General features: G+C 40.3%; 1 protein-coding gene across 3 annotated transcripts; it reads left to right on the top strand.

Moving 5' to 3' along the window:
- Nucleotides 1–1,099: 1,099 nt before the first annotated feature.
- LOC137597714 (C-type lectin domain family 18 member A-like) lies at nucleotides 1,100–13,784 on the top strand. 3 transcript variants are annotated; one of them, XM_068318360.1, is made up of 12 exons: nucleotides 1,100–1,226; nucleotides 2,178–2,269; nucleotides 8,807–9,037; nucleotides 9,144–9,241; nucleotides 9,652–9,773; nucleotides 10,000–10,107; nucleotides 10,303–10,395; nucleotides 10,730–10,836; nucleotides 10,968–11,097; nucleotides 11,266–11,362; nucleotides 11,706–11,797; nucleotides 13,324–13,784. In XM_068318360.1, exons 1-12 carry the CDS (start codon nucleotides 1,112–1,114, stop codon nucleotides 13,359–13,361), a joined length of 1,323 nt encoding a protein of 440 aa, XP_068174461.1. In that variant the 5' UTR covers nucleotides 1,100–1,111; the 3' UTR covers nucleotides 13,362–13,784. The 3 variants fall into 3 exon arrangements, 2 of the variants coding, with proteins under 2 accessions (XP_068174461.1, XP_068174462.1); XR_011036098.1 differs by lacking the exon at nucleotides 13,324–13,784 and having other exon boundaries at nucleotides 10,968–11,057; nucleotides 11,706–11,740; XM_068318361.1 differs by lacking the exon at nucleotides 8,807–9,037.
- Nucleotides 13,785–17,589: the final 3,805 nt, after the last annotated feature.

Here is a 17,589-nt window from a genome sequence, read left to right on the forward strand (position 1 = left end):
TAGAATGAAGTGCAGTGAAATAATTTGTCCATTTTACATCCATTGAGGTTGTATATTTGTCTGTTTGCTTGTTTTAGCAGGAGGAACCAAAAACCTCTTGAAGGATTTTTCTTTCATGAGAGAAAGTGTTCCTTACACAAAATAAGGAACCATTAATTTTTTGAGTACAGGTTCAAGATTTCAAGGTTGTTTTTTTTGTAGTTGGCTAACTTAATGAAACAATTAAACTTGTCTTTTTCTTGAAAGAGGAGATTAATCTCAACTTTCTATAATATCATAGCTGTGGACATTCACTTTATTCACATACATTTACTACTTTGCACTATTAGTAAGTACAAATTTGATCCTGGGCTAAAATTATAATTCAGATTAAAATATTTATCTATTATAAAATAGGAATTTATATTTATCATTTTATAAATATCTATAATTGATCTTTTGTTTTTCTTTAATGTTCTAGAAAATTCACCCTTACCCCTCTCGGATGAGCTGGACAATAATTTATCATAAAGTTGAAAAAGGAACTGAACTAATAAAAAGATATACAGTATCAGAAATTCAGAAGAAAACAAAGACACCATAAACACACCATAAACACACAATAACATATAATAATGCATCGTCATCCATATGATACAATCCTGCAAATGGAATTACCATTCATACCATCACTAACATGATATATCAAGAATACACTTCACTTACTTTTACTTAAGAGTATTATAACAGTGTAACACTGGAGCTTGAAAACTTTTCCCACCACTGCCTCCATGTGGACAAGTATTTTTTCCCCTTACTTTGGTGTTTGGACCCACCTGCACTGCAACACATGCTGGAGTAACTTTTCGCTTGTAAAACATTTCACTGTAGCTTCTCATTTCAACACTGATCATTGTGAGTAATATTGAATTTTCTAGTGATTTCTCACAACAGTTAAGGACTGATGACAGGTTTCAGTCGTTGCTGGGACAGTGATGCTATTTAACAGAGATGTTGTGCATGACGATGCCTTTCAAAGCCGTTGGAGTGGAAAGAGGGAGGAGAAGATCAGAGAAGCAGGATGACTGTGAGCAAGCGACCACTGTTGCTGAAGACTCGCCAGGAGTTCACAATGGAGCCTGTCACAGCTTCTCCATGTTTGTATCTCTTTGTGATTTTCTCTCTTTTGCCTCTGTTTACCCTCGCCAACTGGATTATCACAGAGACTCCGGACCTGTCCACTACCGGTAAACACAACACAATTTGCGCATATGTCAGATGTCCATGAGGGAGTTGAGGTGAAGCTTAAACTTGCACAGTTTGATTGTTGAGAAAATATAGACATTTCTTTGTGTAAATGGAATTTTAGCAGGTAGGTCTACAGAAAAATATTTCTTTTTGATCCAGTGTTTGAAGTCAGGCAGTGATCCTTCAGGCTGTGGACTCATGTTGCCTTTCTTTACCGTCCAAACCTGACAAAAAACCAACAACCCAACTTTTCTGTTGCTGCCTGCTGTGCTCTCAAGTTTGGCAGCAGATGAACACACAAAAAAAAAGAACAAAAAAGACCCGACACAATATTACTGACCCAGCAAGGATCTGAATCATTATTCTTTTAGGTGAACTGTACTCTGATGCATGATAAGGAATCAGACTAGATTGGATCAGATCAAATTTGTGATTAACTAACAGTTTAATCCTTGTTAATGGTTGAAGGATTTCACAACAACTTTTATCTAATATGGAATGTACTTGTCATGGATTCCATTGCAAAGTAAGGTGAATCAAGTTTAATCTCTTTATCTTTTGAATTTGTCTACATAAATCTGTAATGAATGGTTGATAACACATTAGATAGTGGTGTGGTAGATCAGAGGACATCTTTATTTTTATTTTGTATGAATGCATGTTTTACATAATTAAAACTATTAGATGTTGTTATTGTTACCTATTTATGTCAGCATGCATATAAATACATGGTTATTATGATAAACCTTTATTTACTGGGAAATTGATAAAATAGCTTTTACTGCCTCAGGCCTGAAAAAACGTTCTTTTTGACTTTGGTGTTTTCACACAAACACACACACACACACACACACACACACACACACACACACACACACACACACACACACACACACACACACACACACACACACACACACACACACGGTACTAAATGAACTTTTTTCCAGGGCTCAGTCTGAAGGAGCAGTTGCAGATTGTCGACCAACACAACAGAGTGCGCAGCCGGGTCCAACCCATGGCAGCTGACATGCAAAAAATGGTTTGTGTCCTCGGTCGTCTGTTCCTCTATGTCTGTTTTGATGTTACAAATGCTGTTCTAAACGGGGTGATGATGCAAACATGCTTTTGAGTACATACATAGCTTGTAGCACAGTGACAGTATAGTCCCGGGCAATGTGCAGTGTTGACTCAGCGTCTGAGTCATGGATGCTGTTCTTACACAACAGCATCTATGACTCAGGGACATTGAAAGGGATTTCCTTTGGTTCACGTACAATTACATTCATTCAATTATTCATTTTCTCAACCCGCTTCATCCGCTTGCGCAGGGCACAGGGAGCTGGAGCCTATCCCAGCTTGTTATAGGCCGTGAGGCGGGGGAAACTCCGGCCGCGACGCCAATGCACCGCGGAGCTACACTCAGACATACAAACCTGCACAGACACTCATTCCTACAGTCTATGTGGGACCGGTCAATTAGCCTGAAGCTCATGTTTTTGGATGTGGGAGGAAGCCGGAGAACCCGGAGAGAACCCACGCAGACACGGGGAGAGCATGTAAACTCTGCACAGAACGGGACTTGAACCCAGAACTGCCTTGCTGTGGGGCAACAGTGTTACCCACTGCACCACCGTGCCACCCGTACAATTACATTTAAAATTTAATTCTTCGTATTAAAAGGGATATTTCTGAACCAAAGCAAGGATGAAAAATTGTATTAAAGCGTTCCTTTGTGGTACTGGGTTTAGTTTCCTCTGATTTACTACAGGTTTAGTGTAAAGCAAAATAGTTTAAAGCTTTATTCAGCTGTGTGTCACCTTCTGTAAGTTGCACAGAGAACTGACACTGACAAATAAATTTGATGGATTAAAAATCAAACCAGCGATGTTGTTTGGTCTAGAGACAGTGTCACTGAGGAAAAGACAGGAGACAGAGCTGGAGGTAGCAGAGATGAAGATGCTGAGGTTCTCTCTGGGAGTGACCAGGAAGGATAGGATCAGGAATGAGTACATCAGAGGGACAGCACATGGTAGAGGTTTTGGAGATAAAGTCAGAGAGGCCAGATTGAGATGGTTTGGACATGTCCAGAGGAGAGATAGTGAATATATTGGTAGAAGGATGCTGAGTTTTGAACTGCCAGGCAGGAGGCCTAGAGGAAGACCAAAGAGGAGGTTTATAGATGTAGTGAAAGAGGACATGAAGGTAGTTGGTGTGAGAGAAGAGGATGCAGAAGACAGGGTTAGATGGAGGACACTGATTCACTGTGGCGACCCCTGAAGGGAAAAGCCGAACGGAAAAGAAGACGAAGACGAAGAAAAATCAAACCAATTATTGTTTTTAATGGCATATCTGCCTCAGAAAGTTGACAGTGATAAAAGAGTCGAGGGAGGTGTGCTATGCAATATTAAGTTTTGAATAATTTTTTTTAATCCAAATCTCCTTACATCTATTGCTCCACCCTGTGGTGCTCATCGTCACAGCTACAGTATCTTATCTGTTTGTGATTATGACCAAGAAGTAATGATGGATTATGAATGTCACAGTGCACCAGATATCCTCTTGGGCTAATGTCAGATTCAAGCAGGAGCAAACTGTCACTTTGTCATGGATTACATCCTAAAAACCACTCGCGCAGACTGAGCCTCTTTCTTTGACAGCTCCTCAACCTTCTAGAACTGTTCTCAACTGATAAGGCCATAATGATAATCATTCTGCATTCACAACTCTGCCATTACAGGTAATTTCCCCGTGAAAACCCTAAGATGAAGCGTTGCCGGTCTGAAGAGGCATATTAAAGAGCTTTACTGATAAGCGATAAAAGGCTTAAGGCGCCGGCTGAGTTTGTGAATATTTGAATAGGGTTTCTTTTTTTCCCTCCACACAGAAATGAACCACTAAGAATTGTGGTGAGATTGTGTTGCAGTGATTATAATACAGTCCTTTAGGCTTTATTTCCAGGATGAGATAAAATAACAATATTTTAGGAATTAATGATGCTCTTACCTTCTTTACCCAATACCCCATTTGAGGGATTTCTTTGAGAGGCTGAAAAGTTTTTTGAGGTCATGTCATCACTCTCAGAGACAAAACTATTTAGTATTTAGTTTTTATAAGTAAATCATAACCCGACTGTGACTGTAAGATTATGTCAATCTTTCTCAAAACTTCCCATGTCAAAATACTTCATTTCAGCACAGTTATGGTTGGACAGATTCACGCTGTAGTTTGTTCATTCAGACAAATTAAATATTCTAGTGTTGTCAATGGTGGCACAAAGAAGGCAAAATGCATGTAAACACACATCCATCATGACTGGTGGACGTGAGAGCAGAGTCAACATTGAGTCAAAGGGGGTTAAGTCTTCAAACAACGGCATCAGTGTCATATTTCTGAATTCTATCTCACAGAAAAAACAGATGTTTGATTAAATATTTGGGGGTCCCAATTGCAGTACTGTCGACTACACACACTGCTTCTTTGCGTAATCATAGTTTTCTAGTAAACAAGGAAGTATGGGCCGCAAAAACTAAATTTGACTTCAATAATAATAATTTAATTATTAAGAGGTTGTAATTCTTTCAAACTGTTCAGAAGTAGTGAAATGTTGACCCTGCACAAAAGGTAACACATTGTTACCAGGATTAGGAAATGTAATTCATGAATTTCAAATTGTGATCGGTTACACTGCGAGAGATCTTCACACAGAAAGGTGTTATCTTTGTGTTACAGCCCAATACAATCTATGCATTAATACATGATTGGTTGATCTATGATAATGCAAAAAAGGAGTATTTAAACCTTTAATATTATGCATGTTATTAGAAAGCGAAATTAAGTAAACTTAATTTCATTTTAAATTCAAGTAGTGAGTGTAGTACAGCTAATAAGGCAGAGTGATTGTGGAAAGCTTGAGTGGAAACCAGTTATTTATCTAAATCAACAACTGCAAATCTTTGAAAATGAGCCACTCAGCAAAGTGTTTGTACAAGTGTTGCACACAATGAGTGTCAGTCTGTGTTTGTTGGCAGCTGACCCTCAGTGTCCTGCAGCCTGCTGCCCACTGCATGATGGCTCTGATCCATCCACAGGGGATAAAGAAAATCAGGTCTGCTCTATTAGAAATTCAAAAGATGGTATCTATTACATATTAAAAGGGGCACTCCAGATCCAAATAGAATAGTCTGAAAAATTAAGTTATGCTAGAAATGTCCTGTTGCTAATTAATGATGTTAATACATTTTTTATCGTTCAGGCAGAAGTTTAAAAAAAAACAATAAACATCAAATAGAATTGGTCACATTTGACAGAATTGTACAAGCAAACCTTGGTTTTCGTACGCTTTGGACATCGAACAAATCAGAATTCGACCTAATTTATTCAGAATTTTTTTGTCTTGGAAGTCGAACAAAAACTTCAAGTTCAACGCAAAACAAACGCAGTAACATCCATCCTCCTCCTCTCCCTCTCCAACGTTCACGTATGCCAACTGCTCACCACCACAAAGGTAAAAATTCTTATCTTTATTGTTCTTATGCTTTAACTGTAATGCGCTTTATTTTTGGCTTACTGTATTCAATAATTTTTTTTGCGTTCCATTGCCCATGGTATGAGTTAAGGTACTGTAATCTTCTGTCCAAAAGACGACGGTAACTCGTACCGGAATCTGCGTGGTGAATGATCAGCGGAACAAAATACGTTTTTCTCTTCTTAATTGAACTGGAGCCCGATATGCTCACCTGAACACACACTTGAACACTGGCACATTACGCATGTTGTGTAAAACTTTTGCCAAATCAAACATGCGAATCAAACCTATGACTTCCATACTGGATAGGTCGAGGCCCGGGTTAACAACGATTGCCATCGGTGCTGTTGACCTACAGGGCGCTGGTGGAAATTGGACTACTGTTGGTCGAATAAGGAGAGGAGGAAAGTGTGTTTGCACAAAGAGAGAGAAGAGGAACACCAAGAGTATAGGACTGAGAGTAGGGACATTGAATGTTGGAACTACGACAGGAAAAGGTAGAGAGTTGGTTGATATGATGCAGAGGAGGAAGGTAGACATCCTGTGTGTCCAGGAGACCAGGTGGAAAGGTAGCAAGGCTAGAAGTTTAGGAGCAGGGTTCAAGTTATTCTGTCATGGTGTAGATAGCAAGAGAAATGGAGTAGGAGTTATCTTGAAGGAGGGGTTTGTTAGGAATGTCCTGGAGGTAAAAAGAGTGTCAAGTAGAGTGATGAGTCTGAATCTAGAAATCGAAAGTGTGATGTTCAATGTTGTTCGAGGGTATGCTCCACAGGTAGGATGTGAGCTGGAGGAGAAGGAGAAATTCTGGTTGGACATTGATGAAGTAATACAGAGCATGCCTAGAAGTGAGAGAGTTGTCATTGGTTCAGACTTCAATGGACATGTTGGTGCAGGAAACAGGTGATGAGGAGGTGATGGGCAGGTTTGGTATCCAGGAGAGGAACGCAGAAGGACAGATGGTGGTTGACTTTGCAAAAAGGATGGAAATGGCTATAGTGAATACTTTCTTCCAGAAGAGGAAGGAACATAGGATGACCTATAAGGGTGGTGGTAGGAGCACATAGGTAGACTACATCTTATATATATGGTGTAATCTGACAGAGCTCAGTGACTGTAAAGTAGTGGTAGGCGATAATATATCCAAACAGCATAGGATGGTGGTGTGTAGGATGACTGGTGGTGAGGAAGATGAAGAGGACAAAAACAAAGCAGAGGATGAAATGGTGGAAGCTGAAAAGGGAAGAGTGTTACATGACTTTTAGAAAGGAGTTAAGACAGGCTGTGGGTGGTCAGTAGGTGCTGCCAGATGACTGGACAACTACAGCTAATGTGATCAGGGAGACCGGTAGGAGAGTGCTTGGTGTGTCATCTGGAAGGAAAGTAGATAAGGAGACTTGGTGGTGGAATGAGGAGGTACAGGAGTGTATACATAGAAAGTGGTTAGCTAAGAGGAAGTGGGACACTGAGAGGACTGAGGAGAGTAGACAGGAGTACAGGGAGATGCAGCGTAAGGTGAAGGTAGAGGTAGCAAAGGCCAAACAAGAGCTTATGAGGACTTGTATGCTAGGTTGGACAGTAAGGAGGGAGAGACTGATCTATACAGGTTGGCAAGACAGAGTGACAGAGATGGGAAGGACGTGCAGCAGGTTAGGGTGATTAAGGATAGGGATAGAAGTCTATTGACAGGTGCCAGTAGTGTGATGGGAAGATGGAAAGAGTACTTTGAAGAGTTGATGAACGTGGAAAATGAGAGAGAACAAAGACTAGAAGAGGTGACTGTTGTGGACCAGGAAGTAGCAAAGATTAGTCAGGATGAAGTGAGGAGGGCACTGAACAGGATGAAGAGTGGAAAGGCAGTCGGTCCTGATGATATGCCTGTAGAGGTTTGGAAGTGTCTAGGAGAGGTGGCAGTAGAGTTTCTGACTGGGTTGTTCAACAGGATCTTAGATAGTGAGAAGATGCCTGAGGAATGGAGGAGAAGTGTGCTGGTGCCCATTTTTAAGAACAAGGGAGATGTGCAGAGTTGTGGCAACTACAGAGGAATAAAGCTGATGAGCTATACAATGAAGTTATGGGAGAGAGTAGTGGAAGCTAGACTAAGGGCAGAATTGAGCATTTGTGAGCAGCAACATGGTTTCATGCCAAAAAAGAGTACTACAGATGCAGTATTTGCTTTGAGGATGTTGGTAGAGAAGTACAGAGAAGGCCAGAGGGAGCTGCATTGTGTTTTTGTAGATCTGGAGAAAGCTTATGACAGGGTACCCAGAGAGGAACTGTGGTATTGTATGAGGAAGTCTGGAGTGACAGAGAAGTATGTTAGAGTGGTGCAGGACATGTATGAGGACTGTAAGACAGTGGTGAGGTGTGCTGTAGGTGTGACAGAGGAGTTCAAGGTGGAGGTGGGACTGCATCAGGGATCAGCTCTGAGCCCCTTCTTGTTTGCTATGGTGATGGACAGGCTGACAGATGAGGTTAGACAGGAATCTCCATGGACTATGATGTTTGCAGATGACATTGTGATCTGTAGTGAGAGCAGAGAACAGGTGGAGGAGAAGCTAGAGAGGTGGAGGTTTGTCCTGGAAAGGAGAGGAATGAAGGTTAGTCACAATAAGACAGAGTACAGGTGTGTGAATGAGAGGGGCTTAAGTGGAAGAGTGAGGTTACAGGGAGAAGAGATCAAGAAGGTGGAGGATTTTAAGTACTTAGGGTCAACAGTCCAGAGCAATGGAGAGTGTGGAAAAGAGGTGAAGAAGCGTGTACAGGCAGGATGGAACGGATGGAGATATCTAATAAATCTAATCAAATTGACAAAGAAGTGTTTGTAGGGTGCTACTCTCTGCAACCCTGCACATGATGGATGGATGGATGGACGGATGGATGGATGGATGGATGGATGGATGGACGGACGGATGGATGGATGGATGGATGGATGGATGGATGGATGGATGGATTGATGGATGGAGGCCCTCACCGTACTAAGCAGCTGATTTTTCTCTCGTTATTCCTTGTGTTTATAAAACACTGAGTGTAATGACATGAAATCCTTTGCAGGAGTGGGATGAACAGCTGGCTTTTGTTGCTAAGAGCGTAGCATCGTGTCACACAGACCTCCTTCCTCTCAACTCCTCATCTTTCAGCCACATTGGCTGGAACACAAATGTTTCTGCTCATGGCGTCGCTTCATTTTATAACATCATAGACTCTTGGTTCGAGGAAAGAAAAGATTTCCTCTACACAAGTGGGAAATGCAGAGAGAAAGCCATCTGTCAACATTACACACAGGTATGAAAACCAGGAGTTTTGCTTTTACGGACACCTCCCAGATATTTTCATCAAACGAGTGTTTTTAAGCTGATGTTGTGTGTCTGAACATCTTATTTTTGTGTAGCTGGTGTGGGCAACGACGAGTCACGTGGGCTGTGCCAGTGAGGTGTGTCTAAAAGATGGAGAGCTCTGGCAGAAATTCATCTGTGCATATTTTCCTGGGTAAGAATTATTCACCATTACCTCTTAAAATGAGATTGTTGAATTTCTTTAATAATCCATTAAAATTATCCAATTAATCCATACATAAATTCAGACTGCAGCAACTTTGCTATGTATTGAGCCCACATGTACTGTACTTTCATAGTAAATTGAATGAAAACTGCTGCATGTGGATAAAATGTTTTAATTGAAATTTTTATTCTGCTTTGTATTGATCCATGTTTAGTCTGCCAGGATATTCCCTTTAGCATAAATACTGCTGTCAAAGAACTAGGCATTAAAAATGATTTATACTGAATAAAGTAAATCAAGTTTGATAGATTATATAACTTCTTTTCAGTATTTTTGTTCTCTTGTTATAATTCCTGTCCTCTGTTGGTATTCTGCAGCATGTGTTTGTGTTGCTGCAGGGGAAACTGGGAGGTGAATGGTCTGCTGGTGAGGCCCTATAAGACAGGACTGTACTGCTCCCTCTGCACCTCTTCCATGTCTGGATGCTTCAGGCTTTGGGACCATGTTGGTGGCTTATGTGGTAAGATAACGTTTTAGTACATGCACATTTGAATGAATTCACTTATTTACTACCTTTCAATATTTTCTAATATTTTTCTATGCAAGTTTACATGCGTTTTGAGTGTTTCTCTGCCCTTTCATTGCTAATTTGGGTAAATGCACTGAGGAGCTGCAATTTTTATATGTGCATCTTACATTGTGAATCCATGTGTTTTTGTTTGTTGTATATGTTAATTTTTTGACAGAGATTCCAAGGAATCCGTGCCGTATGAACTGCGGTCGGCACGGACATCTAAACATTCCATCCTGCAAGTGTAACTGCAACCCTGGATTCACTGGACGCCTCTGCCAGGGTACTGGTTATCAACACACACACGCACACGCACACGCACACGCACACACACACACACACACACACACACACACACACACACACACACACACACACACACACACACACACACACACACACACACACACACACACAGTTATAAGTCCAATTTTCAGAGATAGGCAGATTTCACTGAATTTAGTGGTGGTTTTTTCAGTTCGCTGTCATGTGCAGTGTGTACACGGGCGTTTCAAAGAAGAGGGATGCTCTTGCATTTGTGAGTTTGGCTACGGTGGAGCTGAGTGTGCAGGTAAGCACGTGACAGTTTAGTCTAAGTTTCTTTGTGCTTCAGCAATTTGTTCCTGAGAAACAGATGGAGTAAAATTCAAAGCACCCACAAACCAAGGAAATCCATCTTGTTGATGCTGCATTCTGTATCCTTATGAATCTAGTAACCCAAGGACAATGTGGGGGAAAAATCAAGGAGAAAGACTATTAACTTGTTCCAAGCAGTATCATTTATGAGATGTACAGTGTGCATTCCTAGCTTCTGGCTAAATAGGTAACATTATCTCCTGTAACTTGATTTGATTTCTTTTATTAACCTCCCTTCAGCGTAGTTTTGGTGGTTTGTGTCCCACCAGAGAAAGTGCTGTTTCCCTTCCACAGCTGTGATGTGATGATAGATGGTGATTGTTTCACGGTGTCTTCAGAAGCTGATACTTATTACAGAGCCAAAAGCCAATGTCAGGTAAGACAGCTGTGCTGCCGCCCACTGAGAAATGGAGACTAACACAACAGTGTGAGTCTGTCATCTAACTCTGCACAGGAACGCTTTCATTCTGCTTTCTCTGTAGCATTTTCTTCTGCTGACACCAACAGGAACGAGGCGGTATCCTCGCTCGCATCCACAATCAGAAGGTTCAGGACATCCTGGCTTTCCATCTCAGTCAGCTGGAGATGAGCAACAAGGTCACCGACACTGACTTTAAGACACCAAACTTCTGGATTGGTAGTTTTTCATCTTACATGTGGATGAATGTGAAAATATTATCATGTTTTCTAACCCCAGACGGCACCATCACATGCAGACTCTGCTGTCGTTTTGACCAGATGTACTGCCAGGTGGAAGCTGTGAATGGTTCTGCACGGATAAAACAGCAATATTTTTGCTCCGCAGGTTTGACATATAAGCCTTTGAAAGACTCGTTTCGCTGGAACACAGGAGAGATCCCTCGATTCAGCAGCTTTGCCTTTGGGCAGCCTGACAACCAAGGGTATGAAACGCATTAACTGGCAAACATACGCTCTAAGGAACAAACAAAAAAATCTATCTGTCTGTCTGTCTGTGTCTGTCTGCCTGTCTGTGTCTCTGTCTGTCTGTCTGTCTGTCTGTCTGTCTGTCTGTCTGTCTGTCTGTCTGTCTGTCTGTCTGTCTGTCTGTCTGTCTGTCTGTCTGTCTGTCTGTCAGTCTGTCTGTCTGTCTATCTATTACCTACCTACCTGTCCATCCGTCCGTCCACCTGTCCGTACTTCCATGGTTTAACTTTTGCCTTCAGTTGAACATTGAACCTGACAGCAACTACAAACATACTTCACTTCTTGTGTTTCCCCGTCCAGCTTTGGAAACTGCGTTGAGCTGCAGGCATCAAGCGGATTTAACTGGAATGACCAGCGCTGTAAAACACAGAACAGATACATTTGCCAGCATGGTAAGGGTTGCTTATGGAAAGGTTGTTTTATCTTGTTGAAAGGGTGAATGTTTTGTGCAAATGGCCACCATATGTGTTCTGGTGGTCCTTCTGTTCGGAGGCAACTGTGCCAAAAACGGGGGGGAAAAATTGAGCACAGCAACAGCAAGACATCCACGGATAACTTAAAAGGAAGAATGGCTTATGTTCAAAAATGCATCCCCAAAACATACTAAAAAAAGAACACCTCGACCCTCCAAATCATTCGCCTATGATTGGTGGATATGATGGTTTGACCAGCAGAAGAAAAGGGTTTATACACCATCAATATTTTTAGTGAATTTATAAGCAAACACATATTTTATTTAATATCCAACTCCATTTATTGAATTCTTGACTTCAAGCATTCATACATCAGGAACATTTAGTTAGGCGCTTAAGACCCCGGTCCACAAAGTCCTGACAGAAAAATGTGGGACTTTACTGGAGATGAGACTGGCAGAAAATTAAAAGAGTTGAAGTCAGTTCTGAAGGTTCAGCATCACAAGGGAGACTTTTTACATAATGTAATGCCAGAAATATGGAGCTTTATTTCTTTTTATTTGTTTGGAAAGTATAATTGCTTTTATTCTCTATTTCTATAATTAAAATCGACTGTTCTGTTAAGTTATTGTTGTCCCTCCCTCTACCTGCTGAGCTGTACTGTGCCCAGACTTCTAGTATTACCTCCTGTCACTAATAATCACCCCAGGGAGAAGTGGTAAATATTAATCCTGTGTACCCATGAATAATGTGAACACAACATTGAAATCTCTGTCTGATCCGACTTATGTATTTAACTTGGTACTCAGTCTAAATCAGTGGAAACGATTGCTTACCATCAATACTCTTGGAATGATTAATGCACATCAATTGCACAAAGGCTCAGTGACATATCATTTACAATGAGTGGCATAGTGACAGGTCTTTATTGTTACCCATTCAACAGTGTCTTTGCAAGTAGCAGGTAACAAATTTTTTTCAAACCTAATTTTTCAAGACCCATTTATGTTTCCCTCTTTAACTGAGTAGAGCTTGTGGGTAGCACTGAGCTCCTTAAAGGTGAATAGTCTCCTAAACCGTTTCCTTCCATACTGTAAAACAAAAATCACTGAAGCTACAAAGCGCAAAATGCATCAATTCAGCTCATTAAAAGTACAAACTTATTTCCATTCCATTAGTCATTTTTAGGCTTCATCGTGCTTTTTAATATAAGTGGATGTCATGTAGCCTGAGGCAAACCCGATGTGTGCCTCCACACAGTGTGTGCGTTTGTGTGTCCAGATTCATAAAAAGGCATGTACTAGTTTGCACCTTTTTTGTTCTGGATTTTATTAACAATTTGTTCCATGTTCAGGTGAAATTGTGTGGTGTCTAGGAATAAGTCAGGCAAGACATGTATTTACACACATTTCTGTGTTTATTCTTTGTACAATGACTTAAACATGCTAAATTATGCACATATTTTTATTGTTTCTATTATGTTTGTGTTTGCGTGTCTATCACAGCTGCAGAGCACATTGCCCAGTGGGAGGACAGCCGGTGAAGCAAGGGATGCAGGATGTGTCACATTGTTGGGACATTACGTTTGTCATTGGTATACACTACTGGTCTTTGTATCAGTCCAATGTAACCTAAATTTACTGTTTGTCATTTACACAATTTTATATTTATTGTTTTAATATTAAATATATTTTATTTTGTAAAGGGTAAGGTATGTAACATAAATTGTATGCTATTTGGAAATTACGTACATTAATCATATTTCGAAATTTGGGAATATCTTTGTTCTGAGTTTGAGCTTGAATAAAAATGATGTCATTTACATATGTGTTCTTCTGTTCCTGTACTGTTCTGCTCTTCCGCAGCATATTCTCTCAAATGACCTTGCAATTGATTAATTCTGCTATAAATACAAATGTTTTAAGTCCCTTAAAGGCTGAAATGAAATACTTCAACTCTTTTACATTATAACTACCGATATAGTACAGTGTATTTAAGTAATATGAAAATTAATATAATAGACTTTTAAAAATTATTCCATATTTTCCCTCATTTTGTTTTACACAGTATATCTTGTAATTTAATGATTCTGGGTACTTTTGGGTTTGTATTTAAAGTATGTTAATAATAAAATTATATATTTTCTCGGAACCAAGTCTGGTTTTTACCACTAGTCTAGAATGTACATAGTTTATTTCTACACCTGAAATCTCTCTCTGATCTCCAATAATTTAAACAAAAAAAAAAATTGACAACAAAAGTATATTTACAAGGTTGACACTGTATTATCCTTAGAATAATTACCTGTCATTTGTCATTTCATGTGACCCCACCATAAGCTGGCATATTATCTTGGGTCTACCATGCTTCTTGTTCATAGCAAGCTAGGATAGGCTCCAGCAGACCTGTGAAATTCATGGGTGATAAAGGGCTGAAGATGAGACAATTACAGTCATCTCATCTACAAGAAAATGGATGGATGGATGGATGGATGGATGGATGAATGGATGGATGGATGGATGGACGGACGAACAAACAGACCATTTGCTGATTTATTCAGGGCCCCAGGACAGCCACTGTTGTCACATTAATGCCTGTTCAAGACAGGACTTTATTACACCTCTTCTATTAACGTTAGGTTAGGGTCTCTAAAGTAATGACATGATAACGTGGTGTTAGGCTTGTACAACAGTGGAGATTAAAAAGCAGCGAGCGACTGTTGGCAGCTGACTGAATGAAGAGGTCAACTAAAATGGCCTCTACCACAAGAGTTATGCTGACAAACTCCTGGTAACTGTAGAGTCATTGCCGTTGCAAGCAGATCATTGGCGGGTCATAGCCTCACCATAGTGTGAGTCATGAACTTTATGAAATCCTCACTAGACCCACATTTCGATCCAATTTCACTGAAATCCACACAAAACTGAATTATTGCGCTCACAAACTCACAGACACACAAACAAGCAAATGACACCTATCAAAAACTTGCCAGTGTTAGGCCTGGCTATACAGCATACTTCTTTTGCTCGCAAGAACGCTCATATTCTTTGTAAACGTCACACACTGGAGCAGGAATGATGCTGGTAAATAAATAAAGGCAGCCCGTCACTGAGTGAGATTTACTCTCTGAGAAACTTTTTCGCTGATGTGTCGGTTCATGTATGCCAGCTTCTCTAAACAAAGTACAAGTGTGATCTGTGTGTGTGTGCGTGTGTGTGTGTATGCGTGTGTGTGTGTGTGTGTGTGTGTGTGTAGTATCTGTGTGACGCAGTGCTGTAGCTTCCTGCTGGTCTTATGGTGCCCCCTGATAAGCTGGTGCTGTGGAGGGTTTCAGAATGGCACCAGTGGCAGTGGAATTAGCTTCCATTGTCATGATAATGACAGTGATACTCTTGCCCCCTCCCCGACCAGACCAGCTATTGTATGGAAACAGGAATGCAATTTCTCCTGCTGCGGCAACCGACAATCCTCAATGAGAGTGAAAGGTCCCTAAATGACTCTCTATTCAGGCGAGGCTGAAGGGCCAGCAGCCAATTAAAGTGGGAGCAGCAGAACAGTGCCATCCCAAAGACCCAGGGCTGTGTCTAAACACACACATTAAGTAGTGCCGAGACACACATACACCCATTAGTCAGTGCGATTTCCCTTCACAAAGAACATCAAATCCCTTAAATTATCTTTTACTTTTCAGGCCCAATTGTTTCTGACGTACAGGCAGTGTATATTAAGTAAATAAAGAGGTTTAACAACAACAACAACACAATATGCAATCAATCTCTGGAACAAGCTATTGCTTTGAAAATATCTAAATATTGGAGTTAGTCGAGAGTTTCTAAATAACGCCATCCATCATTGATGAGTTCTTTGCTGGTGTTTATGGTATAAAACTGTCCCCTGGTTCGTTGTGTACTGAGTGGCTACGAATAAAGTGGATGTGTGCTGTCCGACCCTGAGGGCCTTGAACTGAAATAAACTTACCGAGCCAGAAGCATTTTGCGAAAGTAACCCCACCAATAATCACTCACTGCCCCGACAATTCCTCACAGATCCTACTTAGACACAACAATCTTTTTCCAAAGCTAACTCAAACACATTTCCCCATGTGCTTTAGAAGCCCCCAGCTTCTCCTGAAAATCAGAAAATGACTTGTCATAACTGCCCGATTTGGGAAAACACTTGTGGATAAAATGTGTAGTTTGGGCATTGACTGTCTCTTGTATTAATTTCCCCAATCTAAACAGTATTATGGTAATGCCTGGAGGGGACAAAGATGTGGATCAGTCACAATTTCCTACAGTGGAACAGTTCCAGTTGAATCCATACCGATCTTACCCGACATCTGTACCCACGCGAAACGTGTTTTTAAACCTTCGTTTTCTCATCATTTGCTTATGCAGAGAAACTCTTTCACGTCTTTGTCTCATCCAGGGTCGATAACTGCAACGCCCTCCCTCAACGAGGGGGTGACAGATATTTAAACTCTTATGAGATCATTAACACATTGAGAGTTGTTAAGGTTATGTGAGTGAATGTGTTAACAATCTCTCATTAGTTTATGTATCTGGAACTGTCCAGTTGTCTCTGATTTGATTTTAAGGATCTGGACAGACGAGAGTTGGCACCAGATACTACACACAGTATCTCATTTTAAGAATATTACACTTTTCATTGATGCTACTTAATTGCTTGGATAAAAAAAGAGAAATGGTTTGAATGAGTAATCCTTCTACAAGGATGGAAATTAAAGTGAATAACTATTGGAATATGAGAAAAACAGAAATAATTATGCTTAAGAACACAAAAGGAGACAGAGAAGATAGTCATGTGACAAGTCTCTCTAATAACTAGCAATTTAAAGACACACACTACATCTACTGTCTTACATGTCGTAATTGCATTACCTTTAAAAATACAATTTTTCCTGGTTTATGTTGCTTATACTCTGACCTGAATGGCTTCTGCTTTACGTGAATAATAGTAGTTGTTCTTCAACCTCAATGGCTACATGGAGAGGAGCCATTATATACTCATAAATGTCAACAAAGCCCTTGAAAGACAAAAATCAAAGCTGAATTGAGATTACAACCACATCTGACAGAGCCTCTCTTTTTTCTCAGAGCTTCACAATAATCAAAAAAACCAGCATCTCAGCCAAATTTATCTTCAAATGGAACTAGTTCCCACCAGATGAAAAAATTACACTTGCTTTGAGTAACATTTGCTAAAAACATCGGACCTATTATTATAGGACTTTATTATGTCTATAAAATTTTAAAAAGTATTAAATTTATGTTGTATTTAGAAATATTTAGGTCCTCAGCTGAGAAAATTGAGATTAGGACAATGTTAATTTGATATTTTCATGAACACAGAAAGCCCCATGATGCACTGGGAGTGTACCCCACCACTCATCTGTAGCTAGCAACACCTGTGACCTGCAAGGTAGAAGGGTGGCTGAAGACGAGACGATTATGGTCATCTGTCAGAATTACTGTACAGGTCATCTTCTTGTGACGGTGAAGTCAACATTCATTCAGTTTTGGAAAAAAACAGTTTTCTTCACAGAAAGATGATGTCAGTTGCTCATTTTAATGCAATGTGTTTAAGACAGAGAAGAAGAAAATCAACCTAAGGATGACAGAAGGTTTGCATAGCAGTATTGGTAAGCTATGGTACAGTGGATGTTGGTGATACTATAATAGGTCACCCCTCTTTTGCTTGGGGAACTCCAGCATTCAAGCTGAAATAGCGCAATGGAGAAGCTGTCGGCT

Source organism: Antennarius striatus, chromosome 1 (genome assembly GCF_040054535.1).
Source record: "Antennarius striatus isolate MH-2024 chromosome 1, ASM4005453v1, whole genome shotgun sequence".
NCBI classification, from domain to species: Eukaryota; Metazoa; Chordata; class Actinopteri; order Lophiiformes; family Antennariidae; genus Antennarius; species Antennarius striatus.

Excerpts from the sequence above, each read along its gene's own strand:
- LOC137597714 (XM_068318360.1), top strand. The coding sequence starts at position 1,112 with ATGGAGCCTGTCACAGCTTCTCCATGTTTGTATCTCTTTGTGATTTTC. Across the intron at positions 2,270-8,806 it reads CAGCTGACATGCAAAAAATG|GAGTGGGATGAACAGCTGGC; the intron begins GTTTGTGTCCTC and ends AATCCTTTGCAG. Across the intron at positions 11,098-11,265 it reads GACACCAAACTTCTGGATTG|GTTTGACATATAAGCCTTTG; the intron begins GTAGTTTTTCAT and ends TTTGCTCCGCAG.